We start from the raw sequence: 18,860 nt of genomic DNA, 5'->3' as shown, positions 1-18,860 counted from the left end.
TCTCTTTACTAATACATTGGAAAAAGTAAGAAGGAAACTATTTTTTATCCAAAAACTCTGTTAATATATTTTTATTTCATGTTGTTCTGCCAGTTACTCCAGTACCTATTGGTAAGTTATTATTCATCTATTTCTTAATTCCAGTGTTCTTTAGAAAAATTTCCCTGAAATAAAGGATTCCACGTTGATATTTTCAACCCCCTTTACCTCCCCATTATCTAATACCTCTTTAAATGACAGATGAATTTAGAAACTATAATATGCCCAAGGCCTAGGTAAATAGATAAATAAATGATAGAAAATTAAGACCCTGAAGTAGTATTTTTCACCTAATAAAAATAAAAATTTAAATATGATAAGTAATGTCGGCAATGCTTTGGTAAAAATTATACATTTATACATCATTGATCCCATTTAAATTTATGTAAATTTGGAAATTTCCTTTTGGAAAGCACACTTGAAATATGTTGCAAGATACAATGAAATACAGTATCTTAACTCATAATTCCATTTCAAGACATATGCCTTAAGGAATAACTCTAAATAATAAAACCAATTGCATGTATTAATTTGTAAAAAATGTTAAGGTAATATATTGCAGTGGATAATAAAGGAATCAGATGGATCTCAGTTCAGATCCCAGCCAGAACACTTAACCAAACATGGCTTTGGGTAAAGTAATTTCTCTAAAACTTGAATGTGTTATCTCTACTATCTTCTCTAAATGTGATGTTTTTATTGTCCTTATTCCATATTACTGGAACAATTGATTTATTTATGTATAAATCAGTGGAAAGCCTAAACCTCTACTGTTAAAAAAAAATGAAAATAAAGGAAAACAAACACTGGTGACAGTTTAAATATTTTATCAACAAATCAAGCCACCAGAGAAATCTAAAAATGAAGAGTGAGAAAGAGCAGAGAAATCAAAACTCAGCCAAAAGAGAAAGGGCATGAAAATTGGGAGAGCTAAGTTCAATTCAGGCAACATCTGATTCCTTCCTCCTACTAGGCTTCAAAGGGTCTACTTTTGCATACTTTTCAAGTGGATGATTTCCAAGAGAAATACTTTTTCAAAAATTATCTATGAATATGGAATTTTTCCCAATTTCCTAAGAACTGTGTATATTTCCCCATCCTGATCAATACCACATAAAACAGAATTAATTTTTCATATCCTAGGATATGAAAAGATTATGACTTCACCAACTCAATTACTCAGAAAGACCATAGTAGTTACTCATTTAAAGTAATCTTTCCAGAGAAGATCTACTTGTCTGTTTTGTTTCTTTTTTTTTTTAATTAAAGTACAGTTGACACACAATGGTGTGTACAGATATTTCAGGTATATAACAAAGTGGATGGGACAGCTCTGTACATTATGCTATGCTCACCACAAGTGTAGCTACCATCTGTCACCAGACAATACCATTGGCTATATTCCCTATGCTGTCTATTTTTATGTTTTTGATACATGATTCTGAAGTACCTCTAGTAGTTCAATCCTTTCTTTGGCAGTCAGAACTTTGAAGTTGACATAAGCTAGTGCATTCACTTTAGGTGTTGTGAGAGAGATGGGTATTTTTTACCAGATTATATAACATTTGTTCATTCTTACAATAATTAAGAGCACTAGAATTAAGACAAATTCTGTTCAAGACCCCAGTGGAAGTATGACTTTGACTTGGATGAGATTTTCTATATAAACTCAGCAGCTGCCTTTCAGCAGCTTTCCATATTCCCTGTGCCTCATATACAAAGGGCAGCCATTTTCTCCTAGTAACTGTATTTCAACTCTTTTCTAAATAACTGATGAGCAAAGAATAAATCCCTGTAATAACAGTCATAAGTCACTATTAGCTCAAAATTCATAAATAATACTTATCAATAATAATTGTGTGAAATAATATTTGATATACTAACTGGAAACTAATATCTAGACATTAATAACTCCTAATAACAACAATAATTCTTATTGCACACCATCCCCTACCACTCTGTTGCCTGCAGTTTATATAAAGTTGGGGGTATATTAATGCCTCCAGCCTTGCCCTTTGCCCAAGGTTACTGAACAAAATAATGGAGGAGTTGATTTATCATATTTCTTTGCAGCTTCCTTCTTAGAAAGTAATATAGTTTCAGGAATTCTTTCCCATTTCTGCTATAAAGAATATGATTAGTAACTGAATTTTTACAAGCTTAAATTTTGTGTTAGGTTATTAAAGTTTTGTTTTGTTTTGTTTTTCCCCCTAAACTTATCAATACTGTTTCTTGGCAATTCTAGTATCCTGTGGACTCCCATAGGGTTCAGGTTTCATGCTTTCATGGGCATGAAATCTCATGGGCTGTAATCACTTCTGTAAATGCAACTTAAGTGGCATATTTTCCCATCTCTTCACTCTCAGATTTTTCTGCATTTCCTAAAATTACTGATTTTAAATGAAAAATATATTGATGCAAAGGATAAAGAGGACAGGCATAATATGGACTTTTCATGAAAAAATAGAACAAATTTCTCAAAGTAATGAACTTAGCTCAGATATTAAAAAACAAAAAAAACCTGGAAAGTGAATAATAGAACAAAGACATAATGAGATAAGAGATTGAAGTGGGAAGAAAAGTAAAATGAGTGAAATCTGAATAATCATTGCTAGCTCCTGAAGAGTTTTAAGTTCTCATAAAAATTGATAAGAAAAGGAAGAGGGGCTAACCTCAATTCCACTTTGCTTACTCTAAATAAAGATAACTACCAAAGGATTATTAAAGAGGACCAGGAGATTGAAGCTTTTGGAATTTCTCATTTGCTATTATTACTAATCCTCACTCTACCCTATTCTCCATCCTTGAAAGACATGAAAGAACTATCATCTTACATGGGTTACATGTCTTACTTATGCTACTTCTTAGGCTAGATTTAGCATCCTGATTAAATCTCAGAGATTATCAAAAAGAAACACAGAAAAAATTATCATGACAACAGTTCTTAAATTGATAGTTACAAATAAACTTTCTGTACTGCAAAAAGAAATATGATGATAACTGACATGGTGATAGAGGTTTGAAAGGGAGATAGAATGCTGAAAGACAGAAAAGAAAATGAAGAAGGAACTTAAGTTAGTAACCTTTAACTGGTAACCAGTTTCCTGCAAGATTGTGACCCTTGGTATGGTTAAGAATGTTAAAATAATTATTTCATTAGGAAAAGTAAGCTTTACTCCTATAACCCATCCAACAGGCTTTCCAAAATCGCCTGGATATTTAGGTTATTAAAGTGTAGTTAATATTCAATTAATAAGGTATAGCATATTCATATAAGATTTGTTTCCCAAAAGTCCCTTTTCCAGTGTTCCAAGTAGATTTTCAATAGGAACTGAGTACAAAATTTTTAAAAATAATAATATATTCTATTTTCTTTTTTAGTAATTGGTCCAGTAGCAGCTGGTAAGTTCCACTTGTGTTTCTCAGTTTCCTCTGTAACAACCAGGGTTCTTTATTTGCACTGATACTTTCAATTATCTGGCCACTCTGAACACTGAGAGATTATTTTCCATCTCTTCTCCTCCACATTTTTCTAGTACTTCTTTCATTTACAAATAGTTTTGGGGCAAGGAGATTGTATATCAGAGGCCCATAGAAGAGTAAGGGCAAAGGAAAAAAAATTGTTCATTTGGTTACAGTATTAAGTTACAGAAGAGAAACAAAGGAAAACAATGTTGATAAAATATCATAGGATCAGATTACAGGAAACCTTGGAAATAACACACTATGAAATTTATATTTCAGTCTGAAGCTCTACAGTCACAAAACAAAATTCCAAAAGATAAAAGGTGGAAAGATATGAATAATGAAAAGATATGAATATTAGTGAGAGTATTACAAGGACAGATTCTGCACATGCAAACAAAGAAAACACTAACTAAAATAGAGTTGAATACAAAAAAGAAAGGCTGATCTTTGTCCTCTCCTTCATAAAATTTATCACATCTAAACCTGAACCACCACTGCTGTTCAGAGAAAAAGGGTTAGGAGGAACAGTACTTTGAAAGCCTTTTCTGACTTCTCCTAGAAAGACTCAATTGAGATGCCTTTCATACCATTCAAGTGAACTATGAAAATTTGCATTTCCATAAAAACAAACAACAAAAAACTGTTGTTCTAAATGCACCAATTTAAAAACAAAGACTAACAAAACTCTAATAAATAAAACCAAACAGGAACCAAATAAATATAAAGATATTCCATGTTCATGAATAGGAATACTCAATATTATCAAAATGTCAATTCTTCCCAAATTTATCTCTAGATTAAATGCAATGCCATCAAAATCCCAGTAAGATATTTTGTGGATATTGACAAATTAGTTCTAAAATTTATATGAAGAAGCCAAAGACCCAGAATAGCCAATACAATATTGAAGGAGAAAAAAGTTGGAGGACTGACACTACTCACCCTCAAGACTTGCCTATAAAGTTTCAGTAATCCAGATAGTGTAGTATTGGTAGGCAAAGAGACAAATCAGTAGAACAGAACAGACCGCTCAGTCCACATAAATATAGTCAACTAATCTCTGACAAAGAAGGAAAGGTAATACAATGGAGCAAAGATATTATTTTCAACAAATAATGTTAGAACAATTGGACATCCATTAAAAACAAAAAATCTTCTCCCGTATCTTACATGCTTCACAAAAATTAACTCAAAATGGATCGTAGACCTAAATATAAAACTCAAAACTATAACTCTACTAGAAGATAGCATCAGAGAAAAGCTAAATGACTTTCAGTATGGTAATGATGTTTTAGTATATGTGCTACAAAAGCAAGTACTTTTTAGAGATAACACTAAGGGCATGATTCATGAAAGAAATAATTGATAAATTGGACTTCATTAAAATTAAGAACTCCTGCAAACAAATAATCTGATTTTAAAATGGGCAGAAGATTTGACTAGATATTTTCCCAAAGAAGACATATACATGACCAACAGATACATGAAAAGATGCTCAATGCTACTAATTATCAAGGAAACAAATCAAAACCACAATGAGATATCACCTCATACTTTTCAGAATGGCTAAAATCAAAAACACAAGAAAAAATAAATGTTGAGGATGTGGAAAAAAAGAAACTCTGGTGCACTGTTGGTGAGAATGTAAATTGTTTTCCAGCAGAAAACAGAATAGAGGTTCTTCAAAAAATAAAAAGAAAAGAAATACCATATGAAACAATAATTTACCCAAAGAAAACAAAAACATTAATTTGAAAAGATATATGCATTATGTTTATTGAAGCATTATTTACAACAGCCAAGATATAGAAGCAACTTAAGTATCCATCGATAAACAAATGAAGAAGAAAAATTATAGGGATCCCTGGGTGGCGCAGCGGTTTAGCACCTGCCTTTGGCCCAGGGTGTGATCCTGGAGACCCGGGATCGAATCCCACGTCGGGCTCCCAGTGCATGGAGCCTGCTTCTCCCTCTGCCTATGTCTCTGCCTCTCTCTCTCTCTCTCTCTCTCTCTCTCTCTCTCTCTGTGACTATCATAAATAAATAAAAACAAAAAAATTTAAAAAAAAAGAAAAGAAAAATTATATATACATATCCCACTCACCATATTTACATATATGACATACATATATAATAAATATGTAATCTTATACATCCACAAAAAAGATGTGATCATACTATTTGCAACACCATGAATGAGCCTAGAATACATGGAGTACATACACACACACAATACATGGAGTACATACACACACACAATGGAATATTACTGTCATAAAAATGAATGAAATCTTGCTATTTGCAAGGATGTAGATGGAGCTAGAGAGTGTTATGCTAAGCAAAATAAGTCAGTCAGACAAACACAAATACCATATGATTTCACTTATATGTGGACTTTAAGAAACAAAACAAATGAGTAAAGGGGAAAAAAGAAAGACACAAACCAAGAAACAGATTCTTAAATATAGAGAACGAACTGATGATTACCAGAAGGGAAGTGGGTGGGAGAATGAGTTAAATCAGTGATGAGAGGGATTAAGGAGTGCATTTGTTGTGAAGAGTACTGGGTGATGTGTGGAAATGTAGGATCTCTAAATTTGTACACCTGAAACCAATATTATACTGTACATTAACTATCTGGATTTTAAATAAAACTTAAAAAAATCAATACAAAATTTAACAATGACCCAACTATACACTATCATTAAGGAACTTACTTCAAATTCAGCAATAAAAAGAAAATTATAGAAAATATATACTATAAAGCATTATTTAAAAAAAAAAAGTAGCTATATTAACATCACATAAAGTAGATCTTAGAGCAAAAATTTGCCAGAAGCAAGAAGGGACATTACATAATGATAAAAGGAATATACCAAGAATACCTCAAATCAACAACCCACAACACAAGAAATAAGAATGGTATTTTATGACATGTGAAAATGATATGCAATCTAAGTTTCATTGTCTACAAGTAATGTTTTATTGGGACACATCCTTTTTTGTTTTCTTTTGCATATTGTCTATGAATACTTTTGTGCCACAACAGCAAAGTTGAGTAGTTATGACAGTGATCTTATGGCTTATAAAGCTTAAAATATTTATTATCCAGTGCTCTATAGCAAAATTGGCCTGCTTTTGCCCTAAAAGAAACTAAAGCACAAGAAATAGATTGGAAACTTACTAGTAGCTACTTGAGGTATTATGAAAATTGAAATAAGAAAGTATATTAGTGGTAGTGTTTTGGGATCAGAAACACAGTTCTTCTGTATCCTTATTTCCGTAATTCTTCTTTTTTTTTTTTTTTTTTTTTTTCCGTAATTCTTCTAAGGTACCATTCAAGACTCCTAGCAAGATACAGTGTTATAGTAGGACAGCAGATCCCTCAGTATTAAATAATAATCTGGTACTTCTCACTACCTTTAGGATTCTGTTATCCAAGTTACTTTCATATCTCTAATTCCTCTGATTTCACCCTAGCCTTCCAGTCAATCCCAATACAGCAGCCACAGGGATCATTTTAAGATTCAGGTCATCTTTCTACCTATGATCTACTAATAAGTCTCCATCTTTCTTGATTCAAAGTCATTACAGAACCTCTCAAAAGAAGGTCCTGAAAGATCTATGCCCCATAATTCTCTAATAGCTTTCCTTCATCTTATATTTTTTTATTATGTTCCAGCCACACTTGTTTTCTTGCTATCCCTCAAATAAATAAGAGTAGAGTCTTTCAAGGCAAATGAAAATAAGTTGTCATTAGCATAAAATGGATTGTTGTATTAATGAGATGTTTCATGTAAGCCTTATAGTAACAACAAAGCAAAAATCTAGAGTAGATTTGCAAAAAATAAAAATGGAGAGACTGAGCATATCATCATGGTAAGCCACCAATTTACAAAGTTGGACAGAAACATATGGGGAAAGATTGGAGATACCAAAAGAAGGCAAAGAAGAAGAAGGTGAAGCAGAAGCAGAAGCAGAAGCAAAGAGAAAAGAAAAATGAAGAAAGAAGAAGGAGGCAGCTTCCAATAAGACGGCAGTAGTAAGTCTTACATATAAATGTAAATGGATTAAATTCAGCAAAAAAAGCAGAGAGTAGCTGAATGTATACAAAAACTAAACCCAACCATATGCTGTCCACAAGGAGACTTATTTCAGCTCTAAAGACACACATAGGCTCAATGCGAAGAGATGGAAAAAGATATTCCAGGCAAATGGAAACGAAAAGAAAGTGGAGATAGCTATGCTTAGATCAGACAAAACAGACTTTAAGTCAAAGGCAGTCACAAAGACGAAAGTCATTATACAAATATGATAAAATGGTCAATACATCAAGAAAATATAACAGTCATAAATGTATACACTTCCAACACTAGAATGCCTAAATATATTAAGCAAATACTAACAGAGCTGAAGGGAGAAATAGGAATACAATAAAAGTAGGGTAGTTCAATACCATCAGCAATGGATAGATTATTGAGATAGAGATCAACAAGGAAACATAGGATTTGAACCATACTTTACGCTAAATGGACATAGAAAGCACAGAACATTTCATCAACAGCAGCAGAATACAATCTTTGCAAGTGCTCATGGAACATTCTCAAGATAGATCATATGATAGGACACAAAATAAATCTTGGCAAATTTCAGAAGACTAAAATCACATCAATAATGTCTTCTAACGTAAATGGTATAAAACTAGAAATAAAAAATAAAAGGAAATCTGGAAAATCTACAACTATGTGGTAATTAAACTCACTTCTGAACAACCAACAGGTCAGAGAAGAAATCAAGGGGAAATAAAAAATTATTAGGAAACAAATTGAAGTGAAAATGCAATATACCAGAATTTATGGTATGTGGAAAAAGCAATGATGAGAGAAAAATCTGTAGCAATAAATGCAGATTTTAACAAATTAGAAAGACCTCAAATAAACGACCTAACTTTATACCACAAGAAATTAGGAAAAGAGGAGGAGGGGCACGATGGCGGAAGAGTAGGGTCCCCAAGTCACCCGTCCCCACCAAATAACCTAGAAAACCTTCAAATCATCCTGAAAATCTACGAATTCGGCCTGAGATTTAAAGAGCGACCAGCTGGAATGCTACAGTGAGAAGAGTTCGCGCTTGTATCAAGGTAGGAAGACGCGGAAAAAGAAATAAAGAAACAAAAGGCCTCCAAGGGGGAGGGGCCCCGCGAGGAGCCGGGCTGAGGCCGGGGCGAGTGTCCCCAGGACAGGAGAGCCCCGTCCCGGAGAAGGAGGAGCTGCACCAACCTTCCCGGGGGAAAGGGGCTCCAGGGAGGTGGAGCAGGACCCAGGAGGGCGGGGATGCCCTCGGGTTCCCCGGGACAGTAACAGAGCAACTGCGCACCCAGGAGAGTGCGCCGAGCTCCCTAAGGGCTGCAGCGCGCACGGGGGGACCCGGAGCAGCTCGGGGGGGCTCGGGGGCGGCCTCACAGAGGGGGCTGCGGGGCGGGAGCAGCTCGGGGGCCTCGGGCGGTGGCTCCGCGGAGGGGGCTGCGGGGCGGGAGCCCGAATCCACCAGTGCAGGCCCCGAGCCCAGGGCGCCAGGACACAGCCCAGGATCCGGCCTCCCCCAGGACAGGCAGAGGCCGGGAGGGCCCAAGACAGCGAGGACGCTCCTGCCCCGAGCTGAGCAGATCAGCGCCCTGACCGGGAGCCTCCAGGCCCTGCAGACAGGGAGCTCTGTGGTTACTACGGGAGCTGACTCTAGGGCTCCAGAGCTGGCCCCGCCACTGCGGTTGTTCCTCCTGGGGCCTCACGGGGTAAACAACCCCCACTGAGCCCTGCACCAGGCAGGGGCACAGCAGCTCCCCCAACTGCTAACACCTGAAAATCAGCACAACAGGCCCCTCCCCCAGAACACCAGCTAGACGGACAAGTTCCAGGGGAAGTCAAGGGACTTAGAGTGTACAGAATCAGAAGATACTCCCCCGTGGTTTTTGTTTTAGTTTTTGTTTTTGTTTTTGTTTTCTTTTTGATTTCTGATTGCTTCCCCCACCCCCCTTTTTTTTTCACCTTTCTTTCTTTTTCTTTCTTTTTCTTCTTTTTTCCTTTTTTCTTCCTTTTTTCTTTTTCTCTTTTCTTTCTTTCTCTCTCTCTCTTTTTCTCCTTTTCCCAATACAACTTGTTTTTGGTCACTCTGCACTGAGCAAAATGACTAGAAGGAAAACCTCACCTCAAAAGAAAGAATCAGAAACAGTCCTCTCTCCCACAGAGTTACAAAATCTGGATTACAATTCAATGTCAGAAAGCCAATTCAGAAGCACTATTATACAGCTACTGGTGGCTCTAGAAAAAAGCATAAAGGACTCAAGAGACTTCATGACTGCGAAATTAGAGCTAATCAGGCAGAAATTAAAAATCAATTGAATGAGATGCAATCCAAACTAGAAGTCCTAAGGACGAGGGTTAACGAGGTGGAAGAATGGGTGAGTGACATAGAAGACAAGTTGATGGCAAAGAGGGAAACTGAGGAAAAAAGAGACAGACAATTAAAAGACGATGAAGACAATTTAAGGGAAATAAACGACAGCCTGAGGAAGAAAAACCTATGTTTAATTGGGGTTCCCAAGGGCGCTGAAAGGGGCAGAGGGCCAGAATATGTATTTAAACAAATCCTAGCTGAAAACTTTCCTAATCTGGGAAGGGAAACAGGCATTCAGATCCAGGAAATAGAGAGATCCCCCCCTAAAATCAATAAAAACCGTTCAACACCTCGACATTTAATAGTGAAGCTTGCAAATTCCAAAGATAAAGAGAAGATCCTTAAAGCAGCAAGAGACAAGAAATCCTGACTTTTATGGGGAGGAATATCAGGGTAACAGCAGACCTCTCCACAGAGACCTGGCAGGCCAGAAAGGGCTGGCAGGATATATTCAGGGTCCTAAATGAGAAGAACATGCAACCAAGAATACTTTATCCAGCAAGGCTCTCATTCAAAATGGAAGGAGAGATAAACAACTTCCAAGACAGGAAGGAACTGAAAGAATATGTGACCTCCAAACCAGCTCTGCAAGAAATTTTAAGGGGGACTCTTAAAATTCCCCTTTAAGAAGAAGTTCAATGAAACAATCCACAAAAACAAGAACTGAATAGGTATCATGGTGACACTAAACTCATATCTCTCAATAGTACCTCTGAATGTGAACGGGCTTAATGACCCCATCAAAAGGCGCAGGGTTTCAGACTGGATAAAAAAGCAGGACCCATCTATTTGCTGTCTACAAGAGACTCATTTTAGACAGAAGGACACCTACAGCCTGAAAATAAAAGGTTGGAGAACCATTTACCATACTAATGGTCCTCAAAAGAAAGCAGGGGTAGCCATCCTTATATCAGATAAACTAAAATTTACCCCAAAGACTGTAGTGAGAGATGAAGAGGGACACTATCTCATACTTAAAGGATCTATCCAACAAGAGGACTTAACAATCCTCAATAATTATGCCCCAAATGTGGGAGCTGCCAAATATTTAAACCAATTAATAACCAAAGTGAAGAAATACTTAGATAATAATACACTTATACTTGGTGACTTCAATCTAGCTCTTTCTACCCTCGATAGGTCTTCTAAGCACAACATCTCCAAAGAAATGAGAGCTTTAAATGATACACTGGACCAGATGGATTTCACAGATATCTACAGAACTTTACATCCAAACTCAACTGAATACACATTCTTCTCAAGTGCACATGGAACTTTCTCCAGAATAGACCACATACTGGATCACAAATCGGGTCTTAACCGATACCAAAAGATTGGGATCATCCCCTGCATATTCTCAGACCATAATGCCTTGAAATTAAAACTAAATCCCAACAAGAAGTTTGGAAGGACCTCAAACACGTGGAGGTTACCCATCCTGCTAAAAGATGAAATGGTCAACCAGGACATTAAGGAAGAATTAAAAAGATTCATGGAAACTAATGAGAATGAAGATACAACCATTCAAAATCTTTGGGATGCAGCAAAAGCAGTCCTAAGGGGAAATACATCGCAATACAAGCATCCATTCAAAAACTGGAAAGAACTCAAATACAAAAGCTAACCTTACACATAAAGGAGCTAGAGAAAAAACAGCAGATGGACCCTACGCCCAGCAGAAGACAGTTAATTAAAAGTCGAGCAGAACTCAACAAAATTGAGACCAGAAGAACTGTGGAACAGATCAACAGAACCAGGAGTTGGTTCTTTGAAAGAATTAATAAGATAGATAAACCATTAGCGAACCTTATTAAAAAGAAGAGAGAGAAGACTCAAATTAATAAAATCATGAATGAGAAAGATCACTACCAACACCAAGGAAATACAAACGATTTTAAAAACATATTATGAGCAGCTATATGCCAATAAATTAGGCAATCTAGAAGAAATGGACGCATTTCTGGAAAGTCACAAACTACCAAAACTGGAACAGGAAGAAATAGAAAACCTGAACAGGCCAATAACCAGGGAGGAAATTGAAGCAGTCATCAAAACCTCCCAAGACACAAGAGTCCAGGGCCAGATGGCTTCCCAGGGGAATTCTATCAAACGTTTAAAGAAGAAACCATACCTATTCTACTAAAGCTGTTTGGAAATATAGAAAGAGATGGGGTACTTTCAAATTCGTTCTATGAAGCCAGCACCACCTTAATTCCAAAACCAAAGACCCCACCAAAAAGGAGAATTACAGACCAATATCACTGAAGAACATGGATGCAAAAATTCTCAACAAGATACTAGCCAATAGGATCCAACAACACATTAAGAAAATTATTCAACATGACCAAGTAGGATTTATCCCCGGGACACAAGGCTGGTTCAACACTCCTAAAACAATCAATGTGATTCATCATATCAGCAAGAGAAAAACCAAGAACCATAGGATCCTCTCATTAGATGCAGAGAAAGCATTTGACAAAATACAGCATCCATTTCTGATCAAAACTCTTCAGAGTGTAGGGATAGAGGGAACATTCTTCGACATCTTAAAAGCCATCTATGAAAAGCCCACAGCAAATATCATTCTCAATGGGGAAGCACTGGAAGCCTTTCCCCTAAGATCAGGAACAAGACAGGGATGTCCACTCTCACCACTGCTATTCAACATGGTACTCGAAGTCCTATACTCAGCAATCAGACAACAAAAAGACATTAAAGGCATTCAAATTGGTAAAGAAGAAGTCAAGCTCTCCCTCTTTGCTGATGACATGGTACTCTACATAGAAAACCCAAAAGCCTCCACCCCAAGATTGCTAGAACTCATACAGCAATTCGGTAGCGTGGCAGGATACAAAATCAATGCCCAGAAATCAATGGCATTTCTATACACTAACAATGAGACTGAAGAAAGAAATTAAGGAGTCAATCCCATTTACAATTGCACCCAAAAGCATAAGATACCTAGGAATAAACATAACCAAAGAGGTAAAGGATCTATACCCTAAAAACTATAGAACACTTCTGAAAGAAACTGAGGAAGACACAAAGAGATGGAAAAATATTCCATGCTCATGGATTGGCAGAATTAATATTGTGAAAATGTCAAGGTTACCCAGGGCAATTTACATGTTTAATGCAATCCCTATCAAAATACCATGGACTTTCTTCAGAGAGTTAGAACAAATTATTTTAAGATTTGTGTGGAATCAGAAAAGACCCCGAATAGCCAGGGGAATTTTAAAAAAGAAAACCATATGTGGGGGCATCAGAATGCCAGATTTCAGGTTGTACTACAAAGCTGTGGTCATCAAGACAGTGTGGTACTGGCACAAAAACAGACACATAGATCAATGGAACAAAATAGAGAACCCAGAAGTGGACTCTGAACTTTATGTTCAAGTAATATTCGATAAAGGAGGAAAGACTATCTATTGGAAGAAAGACAGTCTCTTCAATAAATGGTGCTGGGAAAATTGGGCATCCACATGCAGAAGAATGAAACTAGACCACTCTCTTTCACCATACACAAAGATAAACTCAAAATGGATGAAAGATCTAAATGTGAGACAAGATTCCATCAAAATCCTAGAGGAGAACACAGGCAACACCCTTTTTGAACTTGACCACAGTAACTTCTTGCAAGATACATCCATGAAGGCAAAAGAAACAAAAGCAAAAATGAACTATTGGGACTTCATCAAGATAGGAAGCTTTTGCACAGCAAAGGATACAGTCAACAAAACTAAAAGACAACCTACAGAATGGGAGAAGATATTTGCAAATGACATATCAGATAAAGGGCTAGTTTCCAAGATCTATAAAGAACTTATTAAACTCAACACCAAAGAAACAAAGAATCCAATCATGAAATGGGCAAAAGACATGAACAGAAATCTCACAGAGGAAGACATAGACATGGCCAACATGCACATGAGAAAATGCTCTGCATCACCTGCCATCAGGGAAATACAAATCAAAACCACAATGAGATACCACCTCACACCAGTGAGAATGTGGAAAATTAACAAGGCAGGAAACCACAAATGTTGGAGAGGATGCGGAGAAAAGGGAACCCTCTTACACTTTTGGTGGGAATGTGAACTGGTGCAGCCACTCTGGAAAACTGTGTGGAGGTTCCTCAGAGTTAAAAATATACCTGCCCTACGATCCAGCAATTGCACTGTTGGGGATTTACCCTAAAGATTCAGATGCAATGAAATGCCAGGACACCTGCACCCCGATGTTTCTAGCAGCAATGTCCACAATAGCCAAACTGTGTAAAGAGCCTCGGTGTCCATCGAAAAATGAATGGATAAAGATGATGTGGTTTATGCGATAGCCAAACTGTGGACGGAGTCGATAGCCAAACTGTGGAAGGAGCCTCGGTGTCCAACGAAAGATGAATGGATAAAGAAGATGTGTTTTATGTATACAATGGAATATTACTCAGCTATTAGAAATGACAAATACCCACCATTTGCTTCAACGTGGATGGAACTGGAGGGTATTATGCTGAGTGAAGTAAGTCAGTCGGAGAAGGACAAACATTATATGTTCTCATTCATTTGGGGAATATAAATAATAGTGAAAGGGAATATAAGGGAAGGGAGAAGAAATGTGTGGGAAATATCAGAAAGGGAGACAGAACGTAAAGACTGCTAACTCTGGGAAACGAACTAGGGGTGGTAGAAGGGGAGGAGGGCGGGGGGTGGGAGTGAATGGGTGACGGGCACTGGGGGTTATTCTGTATGTTAGTAAATTGAACACCAATAAAAAATAAATTAAAAAAATAAATAAATAAAACCCATAACCAAGCAAAAAAAAAAATTTATTAAAACAAAGAAATTAGGAAAAGAACAAATTAAGTCCAAAGTCAGCAGAAGAAAGGAAATAATAAAGATCAAAGTGGAAATACATGAAATAGAGACCAGAAAAACAATACACAGAATCAACAAAACTAAGAAATGGTTTTTGAAATGATTAAAAAACTGACAAATCTTTAGCTGGAATAACTAAGCAAAAAAGAAAATTCAAATAAGTAAAACTAAAAATGAAAGAAGAGACATTAAAATGAACACTACAGAAATACATAGGATCATAAGAGACTACTATAAACAATTATTTGCTAACAAATTATGTAAAAGAAATGGAAAAAATCTCTAGAATCATACAACCTACAAAGACTGAATCAGGCAAAAAAAGAAAATGAAAGAAAGAAAAAGAAAATCTGCATAGACTAATGACAAGTTTAGAGACTGAATTAATAATCAAAAACCTACCAACACAGAAAACTCCAGGACCAGATGGTTTCACTTTAAATGTAGACACCAAATATTTAAAGAATTAACACCAATTCCTCACAAATTCTTCCCAAAACTTGAAGAGGAGGGAACATTTTGGACTCATTGTAGGCCTCATAACAAAGCCAAATAAGAACACTACAAGAAAATAAAACTCAGACCAATATCCCTGATTGATATACATGCAAAAATTCTAAACAGAACATTATCAAACTGAATTTAAGACCACACTAAAATGATTATATACCACAACCAAGTGAGATTTTACCTGGAATGTGTGGCTGGTTCAACATACACAAATCAACAAATTTAATACATCATTTTCATAGAATGAGAGATAAAAGAATATGATCTCAATAGGTGTGGGAAAAACACTTGACAAAACATAACATCCTTTCATGATCAAAACTTTGCATGAATTGGGTATACAAAGAATATACCTTAACATAATTGAGGCTACATATGACAAACCTACAGCTAAGATTACACTCAAAAGTGAAAAACTGGGTGCTTTTCCTCTTAAGATCAGAAATAAGACAAAGATGCCCACCTTCACTATTCTTATTTAATAATAGTACTAAAAGTCCTGGCCACATCAATTTAATGAGTAAAAGAAATAAAAGGTATCCAAATTGCAAAAGAACAAGTAAAATTGTCACTATTTGCAGATGATCTGATCTTGTATAGAGAAAATCCCAAAGACTGAAGCTAAAAACTGTTGGAACTAATCAACCACTTCAATAAAGCAGCAGGATGTAAAATCAGCATGCATTTCTGCACACTACTAATGAAATATCTGAAAGACAAATAAAGAAAACCATCCCATTCATAACACATCAGAAACAATAAAATACCTAGGAATTAATTTAACCAAGGAAATGAAAGATCTGTACAACAAAACTACAAGACTTTGATGAAAGAAATTTAAAAAGGTAAAAACAAATGAAAAAACATCCTGTGTTCATGGGCTGGCCCATACTACCCAAAGCTGTATATAGATTCAGTGAAAGGCCAACTAAAATACCAATAACTTTTCACATAAATAGACGTTTTGTCTATTCTAAAATTCTATTCTAGTTCTAAAATTTGGATGGTAACACCAAAAAACCCCGAATAGCCAAAGCAATCTAAAAGGGTGAAGAGAAAAGCTAGAGGCATCACAATTCCTGATTTTAAACTGTACTATAAATCTATAATAATAAAAACAATACAGTACTGATATGAAAATAGACATATGAACCAATAGACAGAATAGGCCAAAACTAAACCCCCCATATGCAGTCAACTAATATTCAAGGAGAGCCAAAAACACTCAATGGAGAAAGGATAATCTTTTTAATAAATGGTGCTAGGAAAACAAAATACAAACATGCAGAGCAACAATAATACTAGGGAATTTTAACACCCCACTTATAGCAATGGACAGATGATCTGCAGAGAAAATCCACAAGGAAAAAATGGCTTTGAATGACACACTGGAACTAATACATTTAACAAGTACACTTAGAACACTCCATTCTAAAACAGAGGAATACACATTCTTTTCAAGTGCACATGGAACATTCTCCAGAATAGATCACTTTATTAACCCATAAAACAAGCCTCAACAAATTCAAGAAGATCAAAGTCATACCATGCATCTTTTCTGATCACAATGCTTTGAAACTAAAGGTCAACCACAAAAAAATATATATATATGGAAAGACCACAAATACATAGAGGTTAAATATGACACTAAAGAAGAAACGGGTCAGCCAGAAATTAAAAGAAAAAAAATTTTAAAGTACATGGAAACAAATGAAAGCGAAAACACAATGGTTCAAAACCTTTGAGATGCAGCAAAAGTGGTTCTAAGAGGGAAGTTTATAGCAATACCAGCCTACCTCAAGAAGCAAGAGAAAAAAACTAAATCTAATCTTACAACTAGCAGAGCTAGAAAAAGAAAAACAAAACAGCAGAAGGAAGGAAATAATAAAGATTAGAGCATAAATAAATAATATAAAAACTAAAAAAAAAAAATGGAACCAGGAGCTGGTTCTTTGAAAAAATTAATAAAAATGGATAAACTTTTAGCCAGACTTATCAACTTTAAAAAAAGAAAAAGAACTCAAATAAATAAAATCACAAATAAGAGAGAAGAAATAACAACCAATACCACAGAAATACAATTATAAGAGAATATCATGAAAAACTATATGCCAACAAATTGGACAACTTAGAAGAAATAAATAAATTCCTACAAACAAATAACCTACCAAAACCAAAACAGGAAGAAATAGAATACTTGAACAGACTGATAACCAGCAAAGAAAATGAATTTTAAAAAAAAGAAAAGAAAAGAAAACCTAGCAACAAATGAAAGGCCAGATGGTTTTGCAGGAAAATTATCAAACATTTAAAGAAGAGTTAATACCTTTATTTCTCAAGCTATTCCAAAAAAACAGAAAAGGAAGAAAAACTTCCACATTCATTCCATGGGGCCAGCATTACCCTGAAAACAAAACCAAAGACACCAGGTAAGGGGCACCTGAGTGGCTCAGTCAGTTAAGTTTATCTGCCTTCAGTTCAATTCATGATCTTAGGGTCCTGTGATCAAGTCCCTCGTCAGGCTCTCTGCTCAGCAGAGTCTCCTTTCCCTCTCCCTCTGTGATCTCTCTTACTTTCTCACTGTGTTTCAAATAAAGTTAAAAAAAAAAAAAGACACCATGAAAAAAAAAGAGAACTGCTGGCCAATATCTCTGATGAACATAGACACAGAAGTCCTCAATAAAATACTAGTAAGCCAAATTGAACAATACACTATAAAAAATCATTCACCGTGATCAAGTGGGATTTATTACTGGGTTGCAAGGATGGTTCAATATTCACAAATAAATCACATGATGCATCACATCAGTAAGAGAAAGCATAAGAGCCATATGAACATTTCAATAGATGGATAAAAAACATCTGACAAAGTACAACTCCATTCATGATTAAAACCCTCAACAAAGTAGGTTTAGATGGAATATACCTCAACATAATAAAGTCCATATGTGAAAAAGTCACAGCTAACATCATTCTCAATGAGGAAAACCTGTGAGCTTTTCCCTTACCATCAGGAACAAGGCAAGGATGTCCACTCTCATCACTATTATTCAACTTGGTACTGGAACTCCTAGCCACAGAAATAAGAAAACAAAAAGAAATAAAAGACATCCAAATTGGTAAGGAAGAAATAACACTTTCAGTATTTGCAGATGACATGATAGTATGTATGGAAAACCCAAAATACTCCACACACACACACACACACACACAAACAGGAACTGATCAATGAATTCAGTAAGGTCATAGGATACAAAATTAATGTACAGAAATCTATTGTATCTCTATAGACCAATAACGAAGCAGTAGAAAGAGAAATTAAGAAAGTAATCCCATTTACAACTGTATGCAAAATAATAAGATACATAGGAATAAACCTAACCAGAAAGATAAAAGACCTGTACTCTGAAAACTATAAAACACCAATGAAAGAAATTGAGAAGACACAAAGAAATGGAAAGACATTCCACGCTCATGGATTGGAAGAAAAACTTTGTTAAAATGTCTATACTA

General features: G+C 35.8%; 1 protein-coding gene across 24 annotated transcripts in view; it reads left to right on the top strand.

Moving 5' to 3' along the window:
- TSBP1 (testis expressed basic protein 1) overlaps positions 1–18,860 on the top strand; it is a 199,985-nt gene that overhangs the window by 63,132 nt on the left and 117,993 nt on the right. For all 24 annotated transcript variants that reach the window (XM_038553671.1, XM_038553668.1, XM_038553664.1 and 21 more), the window contains 2 exons: positions 94–111; positions 3,421–3,441. In XM_038553671.1, the coding sequence (XP_038409599.1) occupies positions 94–111; positions 3,421–3,441 (39 nt within the window). The remainder of the gene's footprint in view (positions 1–93; positions 112–3,420; positions 3,442–18,860) is intronic.

Source organism: Canis lupus, chromosome 12, assembly GCF_011100685.1.
Source record: "Canis lupus familiaris isolate Mischka breed German Shepherd chromosome 12, alternate assembly UU_Cfam_GSD_1.0, whole genome shotgun sequence".
NCBI lineage: Eukaryota > Metazoa > Chordata > Mammalia > Carnivora > Canidae > Canis > Canis lupus.
Note: the sequence above shows the minus strand (reverse complement) of the source record. Positions and strands in the feature narration are given on the sequence as shown.